The sequence below is a fragment of the Glycine max genome, chromosome 13, assembly GCF_000004515.6.
Source record: "Glycine max cultivar Williams 82 chromosome 13, Glycine_max_v4.0, whole genome shotgun sequence".
NCBI lineage: Eukaryota > Viridiplantae > Streptophyta > Magnoliopsida > Fabales > Fabaceae > Glycine > Glycine max.
In genome coordinates, this window is record NC_038249.2 from 38,768,731 (window position 1) to 38,784,811 (window position 16,081).

Sequence of the window (16,081 nt, forward strand, 5' to 3'; positions counted from 1 at the left end):
ACCCATTACTTTAATTGATGAGGCAGAGGCCTAGAATCATCGTGGCCAATGAAATTGATTATTCTTTAAGCAAAATGTCGTAGCCTGTCTTGCATCTTTTTTCAATGCCTTTCAGAATCAGTGGTTAATTACAAAGTCCACCGGGTGGGTGTAACTAAATCTGCTTGATTAATTAGAACCTGCACTGCACTTATATTTCTCATTTAAATAAACAAACAAATAAATAACACCACCCGAATTGCTCGCAACTTTTCTTTTGGTTTCTGTAATTTCTCTAGCGTAGTAGTGTTTTGCATGAACGTAGAGCATCATCAAATCTAAACAAAGGTGCTACACAACCACAAGTAATTTAGTTTTTTAAATTACACCCGTCATTGAATAATTGAAGACATTAGTTTAACGTTTAATGATTTAATTGTCGTTGAATTGGGGTTAAATATGTAATAATCAAATAGTATTAAAAAATTATTAACCTGACATTTAGAAAAGTTGGTTAAAGATAAGGATAAAAAACAGAAATTCTATTAAATAAAAAAAAATGTTGAATCAGTTTAACCTATTTCAATGTTTCAGGACTAATTCATGAATCAGAAATTCTAGTAAAAAAAATGTTAAATAAAAAAAAAACACAGTATATAAGTATTTCTTTAGGACTAATTCATGTTCAATTTCAATGTTTCAGGAAAATAAGTGATATGGCTTTCCCGTTTCCAAGTCTCACACTCCCACTTACAATTGTCTTCTTTTTGTTCAACTAGCATAGTTGCCTGACAGAATCGGCCGCCAATTAATTTTGGAATTCACATAGCAAAAGAGAAGTCATCTGAGGCTCAGCAATGAAAACAGAACAAAAATAAAATGCCACTTTCTGACTTAGACCATAGTGCTGTCTCAGCACTACACAATGTACATATCTTTGTGTTTCCCCATGCTGGCTATCTAATTTCTGAAACCTTGCTCATGAAGCATGGAATAGAAGTCATTATCATACCCCACACCCATTCTTCTTCCCTCCACAATCCCCGCATAATTAGCCGGCCTTTGCTTTATTAGCATCTTGACCTCTCTATATAAATGACCCCAACAAAGTCACTCTCTTAACACTCACCTCTCACTAACATTATTCATTCCACACTATGGCCTCTTTTTGGAACCAACTCTCATTCTTTTTGCTCTTGGTGCTTGTTATCTCCCCCCAAATTCAAGCCAGAGAAGGCAAGCTCTTCAGCTTGTTCTCCCATTTCAGAACCATCTATAATGTCAAAGACCCTCTTGACAAAACAAATGCTGAATCTCCAGCACTACCACCAGGACCAACACCAAAACCAGCCTCAGCACCAGAACTAGAACCAGAATCAGCACCAACACCAGCACCTTCAGCTGAACAAGAAATTGGGTCAACAATACCATCTGGGCCAGCACCTGAGCCTGAATTTTTTGACAGTGGAGAGGGTTATGGCCTCTATGGTAGAGGCTCTTATAGCCAATACCCTCCCACCAAGGAGACTCCTACCACCACCACGACCTTTCAAAATGAGCTTCTCAATGAAGACTTCAATGATGAGAGCTACAAAACTGGCTACCCCAAAACCAATCTCTACAACAACAACAATGAGGAGTACAAAAACAATGACAACACTAAGGAAGAGTACAGGAACAGTTACATTGGTGGCTACTCCGACGACTTCAATAGGTACTCCAACAACAACAACAACAACAACAACGGCAAGGAAAATTACAACAACAACTACAATGGCAAGGAAAATTACTACAACAACAACGACAACTATATCAGCAATGGCTATGAAGAGAAGAGAGAAGGAATGAGTGACACGAGGTTCTTGGAGAATGGCAAGTACTACTATCATGTGAATAGTGTTAAAGAGAATTATAACCTTAATGGGTACGAATCAGGGAGAGGGAGCGCTAATGAAAACGAAGGTAATTACTATGAGAAAAGTCAGTATCCAAATGAGTTTGACACCATGGAAGAGTACGAGAAGCAGCAGGAAGAACAAGGCTACACTCCTTGAGTGTTTTTTTTTTTTTTTTTTGCATTTTTGTGTGGTAAAAAAGAGCCAGAGTGAGAGACACACACAAGGGTTACCCATTGAAAGAAAATATTAAGTTATGAGATAATTGTGATGCTTTACTTTCTAGTTTCATCCTTGATCTTGCTGTTTCTTATGTTGTTGATCAAAGTGATGGAGAGAGTATGCAGTGTTATCATTTGTGCAGTGTGGATCTTTTTCTGTATTTTTTCCAATTGGAAACTATGTACCGTTCTGTGTTCATGTAACAATTAGAAGGCACAAAATTTCATGACTTATTATATTATATGACTATATTTTTGCGTTTGATTTCTTCTTTATCCTTGTAATCAATTATTAAAATTCAATAACTAAAATTCGTTGGAATTTATATCAAACGAGATATCAAAGACAAAAATTAACATCAGCATGGTAGAATATATAAGGGGACTCTAACCCAGTTATATCACGTCTTTTGCTGGTGTTATTGTTACGTAATTTAAATTAATTTGGGAGAACGGAAAGTATTGCTAAAGATGAAACCAAGAATTTAAATACCCTGAAAAGGGTCATGGAAAAACATGATTTGTGCATGCTTTCTGAAATTATTATAGTGATAATCATTAATGCTTGCAAGTTACATATTTGTGTTAAAAGCATAGAACTGCCGCGCTCATTATTCACTTTTTTTCTAAGATCTTCCTTTTATTTTACCTCTCCTTTTTCTTTTCTTGTGTTCTTTTTCTTTTGTAACTGCTGTTTATGTGGGTATCCAAAGAAAACTCCACAGGGAAAGGGAAATGTATGGTTCAGTGACTTTTATGGTACTATATCATGATAGGAGACTATTCCAATATTAAAATTTATAGTTATGTTATCTAGTAAATATATCACACAAATATTTTATGATTAATTTAAATAAATTCTCAAAAAATATAATTTTTTTTTGTTAAATATATTAATAATGATATATACTATATGATTTTAATATTTATAATATTGAAATAATAATGAGTACGAATTAAAATTAGTTACTTGATCTGGTTGTCTTTTGAATATATTTTATTATGAGTTTAATGTCAAGATGTAAAAAAGTTAATTTGAGATAATTATTTTTAAAATTAATAATTTTATCATACATGATAAATTATGATTGAACGATGGTGTAAAAAAAAATTATACTGTGCATAATTTTTTTTTTCTTTTAGTGTTGAAGAATGTTAATGACACTTTCTTTAATATTCTCTTTCTAACATTTTTTGTATATTTATTAAAATTTATTAAAAATCATCAATTTTGATAGAGAGATAGTCATTATTACAAATTTCAAAATGAGTATTAAAAAGAAAATGTCAAAAAGTATCGCTAGCATATCTCTTAATTTATTATTAGTTAAAGTTTATCAACACTCAACATTGTGTAAGTCTCCCTTCTAACTTATTAGATGAATTTCATCATAATTTTGTGACTTTTAAAATAGTTAATTAAGTTTTTATTCCTTCAACTTTTTTACATTCTAATTTTTAGTTCCTCAATTTTTTTTGACAACTTTTAATCCTTTGGTCATCAATTTTTTGTCAGAATTTTTAGTCCTTTTAAAAAATTTTATTTATTTTTAATCTCTTATTTATTTTTATTACTTAAAATTAATATTTATTTTACCAATTTTTAGTCCCTTATTTATTTTATATTTGAGACTAATTTTATACAATAAAAATAAATGAGGAATTAAAAATAGAAATTTTTTTAAAAAGACTAAAAATCCTGACAAAAATTAATAAAAGTTGTAAAAAAAATTTAAGGGACTATGAAAAAATTAAAGAACTGAAAACTTAATTAATTATTTTTAAAAACATTTAATTAATAAATGTTAGAAAAAATGTGCTAGTAACCCTTTTCATATATTTATGAGTGGACAAGTAGCATATATAATACGTGCAGCGTTCTACTTCAGATGTGGCTTTGTACTACTCTGCCAGTGACAGACTTAAATTATAATGACCTTATTCAAATACACTCCCTCATTTTGAGAAAAGTACAAGTAAATATTTTAAATTTTTATATTTTATCTCCTCTAATTTCACGAAAATGGATGGTTCTCAAAAACAATTTACACCTAGAGTGTTCTTTGTTAACAATTTTTCATTACAGGAATTATTTTTACCGCATCGAACTTATTTTTTATCTTGTAACGGGAGACATCACCCTGAGTGACGTGTGTGTGTGTCTTGTCTGGATTGTCACATTTACATTGAATATAAAATACAAGCGCCACTCAAAGTGCCTCATGTTTTATGTGACAAAAACATTCCATCTAACTTGTTTCAAAACTACACTATATCCTTATATTGTTTCTCTAAATCACCCATTTTAGTCAAAAAAAATCCCTGGATCTGCCACCTTACTCAGCTGATTTCTCAAGCAAATACTATTCATTGTAAATCTAAAAAAATATTTATTATGAATTTTAATTATAAAAATATTTATCCTAAAATACTAGTTATTTTTCATGCAAGCATCTATTGATAAAATCAAGTAAACCTGATCAAGGTCACATCCTAACAATAGAGCATACGATCAGATAAAAGTTAACAAAATCTTATTAATATGTTGGTAGACAAAAAGCACAAGACAAAAAAATTGATACAAAACACTAAATAGCACTGTCATTTTTATATGCAGCCGACCAGCCTAGAATTTCAAGCAAGGTTAAACTAACAGTGAGATCTTTGCAATTTGCAATAATATACATCATACAAACAATCATCCACCTTCAATCATGTCAGTAGAAATGTTTAAATTTAAAACAACTAGATCAAGTATAAAATTCTGGTTAAGCCCGTCTTTTTCTATCATCTTCCTCGTCCTCATCAGAATCACCACTCTCACGAAACCGTGGATTTTTTTCCTGCCACATCAAATCAAGTAATTGATGGCGACAAATTAAATGACAAACTACGAGGAAATATGATAATACAAAGCATCATGTCTTCAATTGAAGTATGTTCTACAGCCTAATGCAACCAATGTGACAATACAAGAACCGCAATTGGAATTGTTGTAAAACAATTGATCAAAATTAGCCTGAAGTATCATTAAGGTTTGTAGAAAATACCGGTCTAGATTCATGGTCAGTGTTCCTTCGAGACTCATGATCTGAAGTTCTTTTTGAGGACTCGTGTGTGTGGCGCTCATCATCTCGGTGTCTCTTCCTATAGTAATCTATCATGTCAAAGAGACAAATGAAATAATAGTAAATTCGCATGTAAAACAGTGACAGTAACACTTATAAGTGCTTCTAAAAAGTATAAAATAGCTGAACAAAAGACATTGTTTTGAGATGAAAGTATGAAACTACCTCTACCATGTCGATGGGAACCACCATGACCATGACCACCTCCTCCACCATGTCTACCATCTACAATAGTAAGATTGCTGATCGGTTTAATTCACAGGAGTACAAACTCATAGCAAATGATAATTACCACAAATCATAAACTGTACCAGGAAATTAGATAGCAGAAAAATTAATCAACAAAACAAGGGGAAGCTGGTTCCCCATGAGACTTAACACACGCTTGTACTATTACCTGATGGGTATCTAATAAATTAAAGACAAGATTGTACAAAAAAATGCCAAAGGCCATTAAGATAAAAACTAGCATATTCTGATAAATAAGCACTGAAACTTGGCAAAAATCATTGTGATCTTTTTAATGCATAATAGATTCAACATGCAAGCCATTATGTTGCTTCCTTTGGAGGGACAGTTAGTTGCAACCCAACTTATTTATCCACAATGACAATTCGAATTTCTGATTTGGATAAGTGAACATCAATCATTAGAAAAGAAATACAATGCAGAAGATATTGGCTATTGAAAGTATCAATTTGAGCAATTTCTTCATACTGCAGGTTACTGCACAATAAAGAGGCTGCAGGAGTGGACACTGAACAGGCTAATCAAAAGAATGCATATAGTTGGAGCTTCCTCATGTGTTGCATATTCACGGAGATCACAACAACGTTAGGCCCAACTAGCAATGTAAACATGGGCATGGCTCAATGCGTCAAAACATTAAACCACAATAGGACACACTTTTCAGTTAGAAATTTAGTATTACTTATTACTTATCTATTTCATAGATGTCAATCCCAAATAAAAGCATGTAGCAGCCAACCCTAAAAATGCTACACCGGGATAGGGTAGCAGGATAACCACTATTCTGATCAATTATAATAAAAAAAATTAAAGGGTAAAACTTGGAAGAGAGCGCAAGAAAGTGAGATGAAAGAACTTTTTTAGAGGGATTAAGAAACAGAACACAGGGACAGAACAAAGGGCAGCAAAAGTCAAAGTTGGCTTAAAACATTGACAGGTTTGCCAGAAAATGGCCAAGGATCTAAAGGATCAGAAACTATGTAGATAAGAGACTGGGAATGGCCAACTGTCACAGCTGACCAGAAAATGCTAGGTGATGTTGGAAATGTTGTTTCATGGTTAAAATGGGTTTTTCTGTGAGCCACTCCAATGGCGCCCACTCCAGCCATGATTTTCCACTAATTTGTCAGTTATTGCAGCCGCAATAGCAGCTATACTTGAAACTGTGATACTAATCAACCTTTGTAGCATGCTCCAGCCACTCTGTAATGCAATTCCGAAAGTGCAGCCATTTGGCGCTATTGAGAACTATATCTGAGTACATATAAAATCTGTCCAAAACTTCTGCCATGTGTCAACTTCTGATTAAGTTTTTCCCCTCCTACCTAATGGTATTTTAGTTACCACTAAGCAAAAGAGGGACAATTTTGAATAGATTTTCCATGCAAACTGCATAGTAACATTCTAGTTATATCTTAAGAATCCAGCAGGTTGTTAAGTACCACATAATTTGGCATTCCAGAAACCAAACTAAATGAAAAAAAAAAAATCTGAATTAAATTTTCAGTGATCTCAAAACAAGTGAAATGATGAAGCAAAGCTACTCCTAATAGCTGAGGATCTGTGCAAAATTTAGTTTGGAGTCACTTACAGGAAGTTGGAATAACTGGTGGAAAAGAACCCAAAGAACCAGCACCATAATCTACAAGCTGCCTTTGTACTTCTAACTCTTTCTGAACCAGCTTCCCGTAGCCACCTCTACGTATGCAGAATTAAGGAAACTAAAAAGGAGACCAGTATAATAACTTATAGCTGATCCAATCAATCAAAACAATAAATGAAAGCAAATAAAAACTAATATCTCACAATCTTCAGGAATAATTTTGCAGTAAAATTTCCAGTTCAAGAACAACTAAAGGTATGAGAGCATTCATAATTCCATATCAAGTACAAATCACTAAAATCATAGCAGAACTAATGTTTTCTCTATTATGTTAGCACACATATCTAGAAAACATCATAATAGCTAGCTAAGGCAAAACACAAAACTTAGATTATATACATTTCTTACTGGATTAATCATTAATAAACCAATTTTTACATCGTTTTAAACTTTAAGGGGAAAATCAAGCAAACAAACCATACAAAAAAGCAAACTACAGACAAATTTATATTAAACGACTAAAAGGATATCAGGATCATAATCAGTGCGGTACTCGTCCCGCACCTGCACAAAACAACAGAAGAAGTTCACAATTAGCCAAGAACAAAAAAAAAATAGCCACAGAAACACAGGCACAAGAGATTTTCACCTGGCCACCGCTCCTCCCACGACCCCATTGTCTTCCTTCCTGAAATCCCCAATCAAAATCAACTCGAATGGGACGATCATCAAGTATCGTCCCACTTATGTATTTGCAAGCATCCTCAGTATCTTCACGAGAATAATATCTACCAAAAAAATACGCTTATGTTTTCAGTATCATCAATTAATACTGAATAACTGCAATTAACAGTGCGCACTGTGTTTTCAGTGCAATTGAGACTTACAAAACGAAACAGAAGCCGCAGGGCGTTTTGGTGTTCTTGTCCAAGCCCATGATGATCTTTTTTATTTCCCCAGTACGCGAGAAGAGCTCGTAAACTTGCTCCTCCGTCGTGTAAAAAGACATGTTCCCCACGTAAACGGTGGTTGAGGTCACAAGCGCGTGCTCAAACTCCTCTTGCGTTCCGGGGAACCTTCTATCTCGATACGCTGAAATCTTCGACGGATCCTACAACACTCACCGAACAACAAAATTAGCCAGTTAAACAAAACACGAAGTTCTTCAATCAAATTACGTAATCGTCACTGTAGTGTAATCGTACCTTGAATAACAGAGCCATGTGTTACTCTGCAACAAGAGAATTCAGAAGACGAAGGAGTTCATAGACAGGGTTAGGGCATAGAATGAAAACCCAAAAAGACCAACGTTTAAACGAATCGGTTCGACCCGATATGTTGGATCCGGTTAATTATAACAATTTTTATGTTTTACTTGAAAAAATAGTCCCTATTTATTTCAACTCACTAAATTGATTCTTCTATAATCTAATTTATTATTTGAGTTCTCATTACTAAAGTTGGACGTTGTCGAAAAATGTTGACAATCACCTATTATTATCTAATTGTTTGGTAAAATGATTAATAAAAATTAATAACCAATAAGATAATGACATGTAACAATCAATATTTTTTGTTCACATTCATTAGCCATGGAGACTCAAATAGCAAATTTGGAAAGAAAAAAAACTTCAATAGTAAATTAAAATATAGGAAGACTAATTTAATGGGTTGAAATAAATAAGAAGATTATTTTTGGAATTAAATCTTTTTTTATTGTTTGGACTTAAAGCATGCTCAAAAGGGTTTTGAAGCCTACATTTCCTAAAGTGTATCTAGCACCTCCTACTTTTATGAAAAATAAAAAAATACCCTTGATGAGATATACCTTCCTTCCCATTGCAAAATAAATTTGATTTTGGGAAGAGGCTTTTTGGAAACCATAAATTATAATTTTGGATTAGGGATTCCATTAAATGCTTTTAACATCATGCATTAGGGAATACAAAGTCAATAAACATGTTTCTAAAACAAACATTTCAAAAGCATATTTTATGTATTCTGAAACACTTATTCGGGAAAGTCAATCTGGGTTCTAGAATGATCATTTCGTAAGTATAAATTTGGGCTTCTAGAATACCTATTCTGGTTACAATTCCCATTTATTTCTCTTCCAAAATAGGTGATCCATAAATCAAAAAGCTTGACAAAAAAGGGGAGAAGATGGCATACCTTCACATTGACTATCTCACTAGAGTTGTATAGTTGCACGTGGATGACACTTCTGTTGTCCCCCTCGTGAAAGAGAATCGCTACATACAATAGAGAGATAGAGAGGAAGCTTGTGGAGTTGAATGCAAAGGAGGAGGAAGAAGAACCTCGTGGAGTTCAAAGCTGAGTTGGTGGTGGAATCTCGTGGTTGCAAAGAAGAAGCTCATTGGTGGTGGAGTTGAACAATGAGGAGGAAGAAGAAGGTATAATTTGAAAAGGGTAGTTTGTGATTATTTTAAAATTGGGAGGTGCAGGATGCGAAAAGGGAGGTGTAGTTTGAAGAAGAAGCTCATGTGTTTTTTTTTGGCCCATTACCGAAAAGTGATGCATGCAGGGTTTTAGTGTTGTAGAACCCTACACCAGTAGTGAGAGTGTGGAACCTTCGCTAACCCTAAAATTTTCCGATAACGAAATGGCATCCACCGCCGGCGCCGCCGCGAGATCGATTTTCCGTTCGTGTTCCTCTCGCCGCGCCGCGTTCCGTCTCGGCTCCGAAGCCAAAGCGGCTCGGTCTCCGTTCCGCGTCGCTTCCAACCAACCTCTCTCGCAATCTACACTCAGGTAATTTATTTGTTTATTAGCGCCAAATTAAGTGTTATTTCAATTGAATTAAATGTTTATTAGCTATTAATGTAGAGTGTTTAAGATTTTTCCTAGCTTCAAATCACTTTTGAAGTTTGTTAACAAGTTAGATTAAGTTTATTTAAGAAATGGAATTTGAAAACAATGCATTTTAGGTTATTATCAGAAGCTATATGTAAGTTAGAACTAACTGGAGCTGGTGTTACCTCTATTGAAATATTTATTTATCAGTTATGAATTTATTGTTACTTGGATTTGTGTTAATGCTGGAAATGAAATAATGAATTGATGGGATTTTGTGTGAGAAGGTGTCCCGTTGAATTGAGCTTTTGTGTGGAATCCATGTTACCGTACCATACTGCAACTGCTTCTGCTTTGATGACTTCGATGCTATCCGTCTCTCGCCACAGCTACGGTTGGCTTCCTGAAGGTATTGTCTGTGCTCCTACTGCATTGTAATGTATCGTCTTATAACGAAAGATTCAGTTCATTTGCATTTGTTTACTGAATATTTTTGCTTCGGTTAAGTGGAAATGATTTTGAAGATTTCTGTCTGAGCACTGTATGATTAGTTTAGCATTTTAGCTTTTGTTTTTCTTCAGTTTGGTTTTGGTTATAAATTGAAACTGGTCTTATTGGTCAAAACTTTCTTCATTTTATCCTGTTTGCTGGTTTTGACTTGGGAGTTTACTGAGTGTAGTTAGATGAGAAGGGGACTTGGAAGATATTTTATAGTTTATGTGGAGAAAAAAATTAGGATTACAAAGTCAAAGAGTATTATATTATGTGGTCCCACTCTTTGGATCACCTAGTCTGTGATCATTTTAATTACCTGACAAATGGATTTTTACTTTTGAATTAGGTAGCTAAACATCTGTAGGATTCCTTGTGTTCTTTCTTCAATTTAATTTTCGGGTAAGTTAGTGTTTCTTTTCTGTTCTTGGGTTAAACTTGATAGAGTCTTGTCAGATCTGATAATAGAATGCTGTCAAAATACATATGAAATATAGTTCTTCATATTTATAGGAAAAAGGTGGTCCATCTACATGATACTTCATATCATTATATAAACATTAATCTTTTACCCAAGATTGATGGCTTAAGTTATGCCCTGAATCTTCTACTTTCCCCACTCATGCAACTAAATCTTTTAGTGAAGCCATACATACTCCTTTTGTTTGTAGGCAAAGAGAAGACTATTTGAAGATCAAGAAGCAAGGTTGGGATGACATGGACCTCTTTTGATGTTGGGCTTTAAACAAAAAAAACCATTCTTATTAGGAAGATTTGCTAGATATCTATCACCAAAAAGTTTGTTGCTCTTGGATTCTTTTAAGTTGGCATGGTGAATGTTATTAAGCTGGATTCTTCCTAGTTTACTTTGTGTTTTAGAAAATAATATTTGTCTCTTATTTATGAATCATATTGTTAAAAGTTTATGCATCTTGAGTAGAATGGTCTGGAATAAAAGAAACGGTTGGCATAATTTTTGGTGGTTTCTGTGTTTATATAAAAATATAATGACTTTTTTTTATATATAAAAAGATTAAGATAAATACCCCTCAACATTCTTGTAAGAAGTTTTTCTAGAATATAGTTTATTTTCTGTTTCTTCTAAACTGTTTGAAATATACTTTTTTCTTGTGTGACACAGTGACTTTGCTTCTGAAATTCTGTCATTAAAACCCATAATTGATGGAATTTTGTTACACATCACACTTAATAGGGTCAATTGATAATTGAGGTGTTTACTGTTCTCTTTTGTTTAATCAGATTGCAATGATGATGTGTGATAAGTGTTCTGAAGATTGAAGCAATCTTTTATGTACAAATCTGGTTCGTGAGACAGTGTTTTGACTGAGCCATTGGATGGACAAATTGAGTCCCAAAGGCTGAAAGGAACTTTAAAAACCTAGATCGCCTGACTTCTGTTCTTTCTTATTTCAGATGCATAAAAGGCTGTCATTTTATTCACCCGGATGTTAGAGTCTAAAGGCAAATAAGTTGAAATTGTATTGTGACGTTGGATAAAGTATTGTAATGTCTATCCTTGTTATTAAATTTCGTATGGAATCAACTAGGGATTTTTAAGGAATGCTGGATTGCAGCATCTAGCGAAAGTTCTTTATTTCAACCAATTGATGCTTGTTATGCATCCTTCCCTTTTGACTAGTCTAAATCCATGATTTCTGTCTATCAATTATCCAATTTCTTATGGTATATAAGGTGTTATATTTGGTATAGCTTGTTTGTTTTTTGTATTGTTATAAAGGTAGTCAGTGATTTTCTGTTTTCTCATTTAATTTTATCCTTTTTAACTTTCAGAAGGAGAGGGGTCATGATGTGATAACTACCGAATGCAATACCGATTATACTCAAAATTTACTTTGTGGGTATTGAAGTTGGACTTTTATTGTAGCCACTTCATAGAATTTGTGCCGTGGATATTTGAACTCTTATCTGTAGACTCTCATTACCTTTCTTTTCAAGTACTGATTTTGTTTTGGTTATCTTGGTCGCTAACCTCGTATATTAATAAAGGCATTCGGACAGAAAATGACCAACGCTAAGTTGGTAAAGGTCACGAGCTTGGACATTTTGTTCCAATGTTAAAAGTGGACAGAAAATGAACTAGTGAAACATCTAATTTTAGATCAACCAATTCCAACATTTGAAATGGGTCTTCGAACTATTGATGCCACAAAAATAACTTTACGAATAGTGTTCTACCGAATTTTGCCCTCTTTCGTAAATTTCAAATATTTTACCTTGAAATTCAGCTTTTAAACTAAATTATATAATCAACCCAGTTTTGAAAGTTAACAATAATTAAAGTGGCGAGTTCACGGTTATAGATCAATCAGACCACCAACTTAGATCCAATTTGACAATATTTTCCGGTAAGAAATTAGGTCCTAAAGTGGAGAGTAGCTTAACCCCGTTTAATCTTGTAGGATGGGTAGTGAGCATTTGACACAATTCAAAAAACAACGCCTGCGGCCACCATGAATCCCATTTTATAATCCAGAAATAAAGTGGAGACTGAATCACCAAGTTTGCTGCTTCACATAAAAAGGGCATAATGGAACAGTTATGTATGCTACATAATGGTTTTGAAATGCATTTGAATGACAAAAGCCCAAATGATTTGTTCAAAAAGGACTGGATACAGTATTATTTGAGGAAACACATAATATTTACTTTTGCATCTTAAGCACAAGCATTGCCACATTTCAAAACTGATCTGAAATATAATTCCTTGCATTAACCACAGCAATCTTAAGACTAAATAAGCAAAGACTGTACCATAAGAAAACTGCACCGCAGTCTATTGTTTAATGGTCAATAAAAATTAAAACCTCTGGTAAACCCCAAAGATTCACTCTCAGAAGATAAAATCACTCTTCAACAACATTCACTAATTCATATTCAACTAACGAAAGATTGTTATCCTCTTTAACTTCAAATTTTGCAGGGTCTGTAGGCTCAATACGCCCCCATTTATCAACTGCAAGCCTCATAGATCCCTTGAACATGTCAATCTTTGCATTACGCAGAATTACAGTTGCGCCAGCATTCATATGGTCCACTGCACAAAGTAAATGAATTATTCACCATTACAATACAAATGTGAACCAATGAAACATCTAATTCAAAATTAAACACTTCAAAATTATTCACCAAACAGATGTCTTCTTCAAAAACAAGCAAGAATGACAACATTTAAATTTGCAGCAAAGACAAAAGAAGTGGCAACAAAATACACATGAAAAACATTTACTTGGGAGAGAAAATGTAATGACTACTACCACACCAAACTATCACTTACTCCACAATAGATCCTCAAACTTGGGAAACATTAGTTAGGCACAAACTGTGTTCCAACATGGGCAATAACAATAAACAAGATTAACCTAACCCAAGCTATTATAAAACTATCCACGACCAGGATGCTGTCTGCAACGTTCTTTGGGGTGAGTGCGACCTTGTTAGTTGGCTACATCAGGTGCAACAGTCTGCAATTCCCCGCGATAATGTGACAAAACCACAACCTGACCGCAATTTAAAACAAACCTTGACCTAACCTTATATTTGAATTAACAACATTGATATCGTTTAATGCACAATCTACATTAATAACATTGACCTAACCTTTCCGAGTTTCAATCTGAGTTACACTCAAACAAGACAAAACCAATGAGTTTAAGATTAATCTATTATCAACGTAATTATTAAACAGGAAAACTTTTACACTCTCACTGCAATAACATTTTTTCCCACACATGATAAAGACCCTTTACCTATTTTTTTTTCAGTGTTATTAAAACTCTAAATCTTCACGTGCCAAGTGTTTGCAATTTGAAGGACTCAAAATAAAGCTATCATAAAGTCAACGACTTTACATAGACTTTTTAACAGTTTAAATTCAACACATCAAATATATGCAAATTAAAAGGGAAAAAAAATCACAACAAAACGTGAAGATTAACAGAGGCGACACAAAAAGAAACATCATCTTACCCTGTTCGTTGCGTGCTGTGAAGATTATGGTTCCGGTTTCGTCTCCGACGAGGCACTCGGCGATGCGCGACGGGCGCGCCGCGAGCACCGACGATCGACCGCCGCGAGTGGTCACCGTCTTCACCGGCTTGGAGCTGACCACCTTCACCGTCAGCGTGTGGCCGTTGGTGCCAGGTTTTAGCTGATCCACCTTCACGAACACCGGTTTTCTCTTCGTCGTCGTTGGTGTCGCCATGGATTCTTAGTTCGTGTTTCTGCTTCGCGTGAGAGAGAAGAGAATCAATCGAATCGGAATCGATCACGCAATTATAAGTTAAACCCTAACCCTAGTTTCTTTCTGCTTTTGATTTCGGATTTGGGGATTTAATAAGAGATGGGCTTGATTCCAGTTGTGGGAAGCGTTCAGTATGGGCTTTGTTAGCCCGTGTGAGGGTCCAAAAGATTTTTGACACAATATTCTTATGATGCTAAATTGCTCATCAAAAGATATGGTGAGAAAACAAAAGAAAAACATATTCTGAGTTTATTTTATTTTATTGACTAAATTAGTCACGTGATCCCCTAATTTTACTCATTAAAAATTATAAACATTGTCCATTTTTGATCCAGAAGTCTTATCATACCCTATTTATATCTTTGTTTTAGGTTGTAATTTGTTTTTTTATTCATTATTTTTTAATAAATAAGAGATCAAATTACAATTTAAATTAAAGTTTTTAAGATATTACTTGAATAATTTTTAGATAAAGATAATTTTATTTTAGCTATACTATTTTGTTGGAAATTAATATACACAAAGGTTGGTTTGTGTATTACAAATACTTTTAAAAATAGACTCAATCAATACTATTATTAAATCAACAAATCAATCTAATTCAATTAAACCAGTATTTATTAGTTTTTTTTAATACAAGAAATGGACAAAACCAAGAATTGAATCCATGATTAAAAAATTATTTAATAGATCAACTTATTGTCATATCATTATGATTAATTATCATATTATGACACAAATAATATATATATATATATATATATATATATATATATATATATATATATATATATATATATATATATATATACTTATAATTTGTGTTACTTACACTAGTTTGCGTGGTTGAACTACTTAATTAATGAAAATGAGAGTATTCATTATTTGAGACATTAATACTTAAATTTTTAATTTGTTTGTTAAGCTAATATATTGTAGGCTCGACCAACCCTTTAAAAAAGGTTTATAATAGGTAAAAGTCTCAAGCTAGACTTTCTTTATGTTTTTAATCAAGATTAAGCTCAAACTTATAAAACAAAACATTGTTTAGTTTAACTTATTTTCATATTATTGTTACAACATAGACACCACATATAAACTATTATCTCTTTTCTTTGTATAAAATCTTTTTTTATATATAACACCCACAATTATTATTTCCCTCGTACTTATATCACATTAATTTTTCACCATTATTACCATAGATCACAATGTTAACATTAGATCATGCAAAACCAACATACATCAATGCAACACCCTACAACTATGATTGTTGTTGACACATTATAATTTTTTTATTTGTTTGATTTATAAGCATGATGAATAAGTTAAATGTTATAAACTTTATTTGTTTTAGGTAAGTATCTAAATTCACAGGTTTTTATTCTTTGAGAGAGTTATTATAGAATAATGGGAGA

At 33.3% G+C, this 16,081-nt stretch overlaps 4 protein-coding genes across 14 annotated transcripts; 2 read left to right on the top strand and 2 right to left on the bottom strand.

Annotated features, from left to right (window-relative positions):
- The first annotated feature begins 1,086 nt into the window (after window positions 1–1,086).
- Window positions 1,087–2,325, top strand: LOC102668572 (TBC1 domain family member 5 homolog A). Its single transcript, XM_006594770.4, has one exon. The coding sequence runs from the start codon at window positions 1,137–1,139 to the stop codon at window positions 2,031–2,033; it is 897 nt and encodes a 298-aa protein (XP_006594833.1). The 5' UTR covers window positions 1,087–1,136; the 3' UTR covers window positions 2,034–2,325.
- A 2,345-nt stretch (window positions 2,326–4,670) lies between these two features.
- Window positions 4,671–8,440, bottom strand: LOC100776217 (nuclear cap-binding protein subunit 2). The gene is made up of 8 exons (XM_006594771.3): window positions 8,281–8,440; window positions 7,963–8,186; window positions 7,725–7,863; window positions 7,606–7,639; window positions 7,064–7,174; window positions 5,389–5,448; window positions 5,146–5,252; window positions 4,671–4,938 (listed from the first exon to the last, which is right to left on the bottom strand). Exons 1-8 carry the CDS (start codon window positions 8,296–8,298, stop codon window positions 4,864–4,866), a joined length of 768 nt encoding a protein of 255 aa, XP_006594834.1. The 5' UTR covers window positions 8,299–8,440; the 3' UTR covers window positions 4,671–4,863.
- Window positions 8,441–9,165: 725 nt separating this feature from the next.
- LOC100777625 (protein NUCLEAR FUSION DEFECTIVE 6, mitochondrial) lies at window positions 9,166–12,378 on the top strand. 11 transcript variants are annotated; one of them, XR_005887997.1, is made up of 5 exons: window positions 9,207–9,847; window positions 10,177–10,298; window positions 11,053–11,087; window positions 11,642–11,704; window positions 11,816–11,929. XR_005887997.1 is itself a non-coding variant. In XM_041008458.1 (4 exons), the coding sequence occupies exons 2-4, from the start codon at window positions 9,615–9,617 to the stop codon at window positions 12,208–12,210; spliced, it is 372 nt and encodes a 123-aa protein (XP_040864392.1). In that variant the 5' UTR covers window positions 9,168–9,489; window positions 9,609–9,614; the 3' UTR covers window positions 12,211–12,378. The 11 variants fall into 11 exon arrangements, 10 of the variants coding, with proteins under 10 accessions (XP_040864391.1, XP_006594841.1, XP_040864392.1 ...); XM_041008458.1 differs by lacking the exons at window positions 11,053–11,087; window positions 11,642–11,704; window positions 11,816–11,929 and adding an exon at window positions 12,194–12,378 and having other exon boundaries at window positions 9,168–9,489; window positions 9,609–9,847; XM_006594775.4 differs by lacking the exon at window positions 11,053–11,087 and having other exon boundaries at window positions 9,206–9,847; window positions 11,816–12,040.
- Window positions 12,379–13,108: 730 nt separating this feature from the next.
- Window positions 13,109–14,845, bottom strand: LOC100776753 (uncharacterized protein At4g28440). Its single transcript, XM_003543277.5, has 2 exons — window positions 14,390–14,845; window positions 13,109–13,457 (listed from the first exon to the last, which is right to left on the bottom strand). The coding sequence occupies exons 1-2, from the start codon at window positions 14,622–14,624 to the stop codon at window positions 13,267–13,269; spliced, it is 426 nt and encodes a 141-aa protein (XP_003543325.1). The 5' UTR covers window positions 14,625–14,845; the 3' UTR covers window positions 13,109–13,266.
- Window positions 14,846–16,081: the final 1,236 nt, after the last annotated feature.

Coding starts and splice junctions, on each gene's coding strand:
- LOC100776753 (XM_003543277.5), bottom strand. CDS start 14,624: ATGGCGACACCAACGACGACGAAGAGAAAACCGGTGTTCGTGAAGGTG. Junction 13,458..14,389: donor CACAGCACGCAACGAACAGG/GTAAGATGATGT, acceptor TACTTTGTGCAG/TGGACCATATGAATGCTGGC.
- LOC100777625 (XM_041008457.1), top strand. CDS start 9,615: ATGCAGGGTTTTAGTGTTGTAGAACCCTACACCAGTAGTGAGAGTGTG. Junction 9,848..10,176: donor CTCTCGCAATCTACACTCAG/GTAATTTATTTG, acceptor TTGTGTGAGAAG/GTGTCCCGTTGAATTGAGCT. Junction 10,299..11,052: donor CTACGGTTGGCTTCCTGAAG/GTATTGTCTGTG, acceptor TTTTGTTTGTAG/GCAAAGAGAAGACTATTTGA.
- LOC102668572 (XM_006594770.4), top strand. CDS start 1,137: ATGGCCTCTTTTTGGAACCAACTCTCATTCTTTTTGCTCTTGGTGCTT.
- LOC100776217 (XM_006594771.3), bottom strand. Junction 7,640..7,724: donor GTGGGAGGAGCGGTGGCCAG/GTGAAAATCTCT, acceptor TGTTTTGTGCAG/GTGCGGGACGAGTACCGCAC. Junction 5,449..7,063: donor ACCAGTTATTCCAACTTCCT/GTAAGTGACTCC, acceptor TTACTATTGTAG/ATGGTAGACATGGTGGAGGA.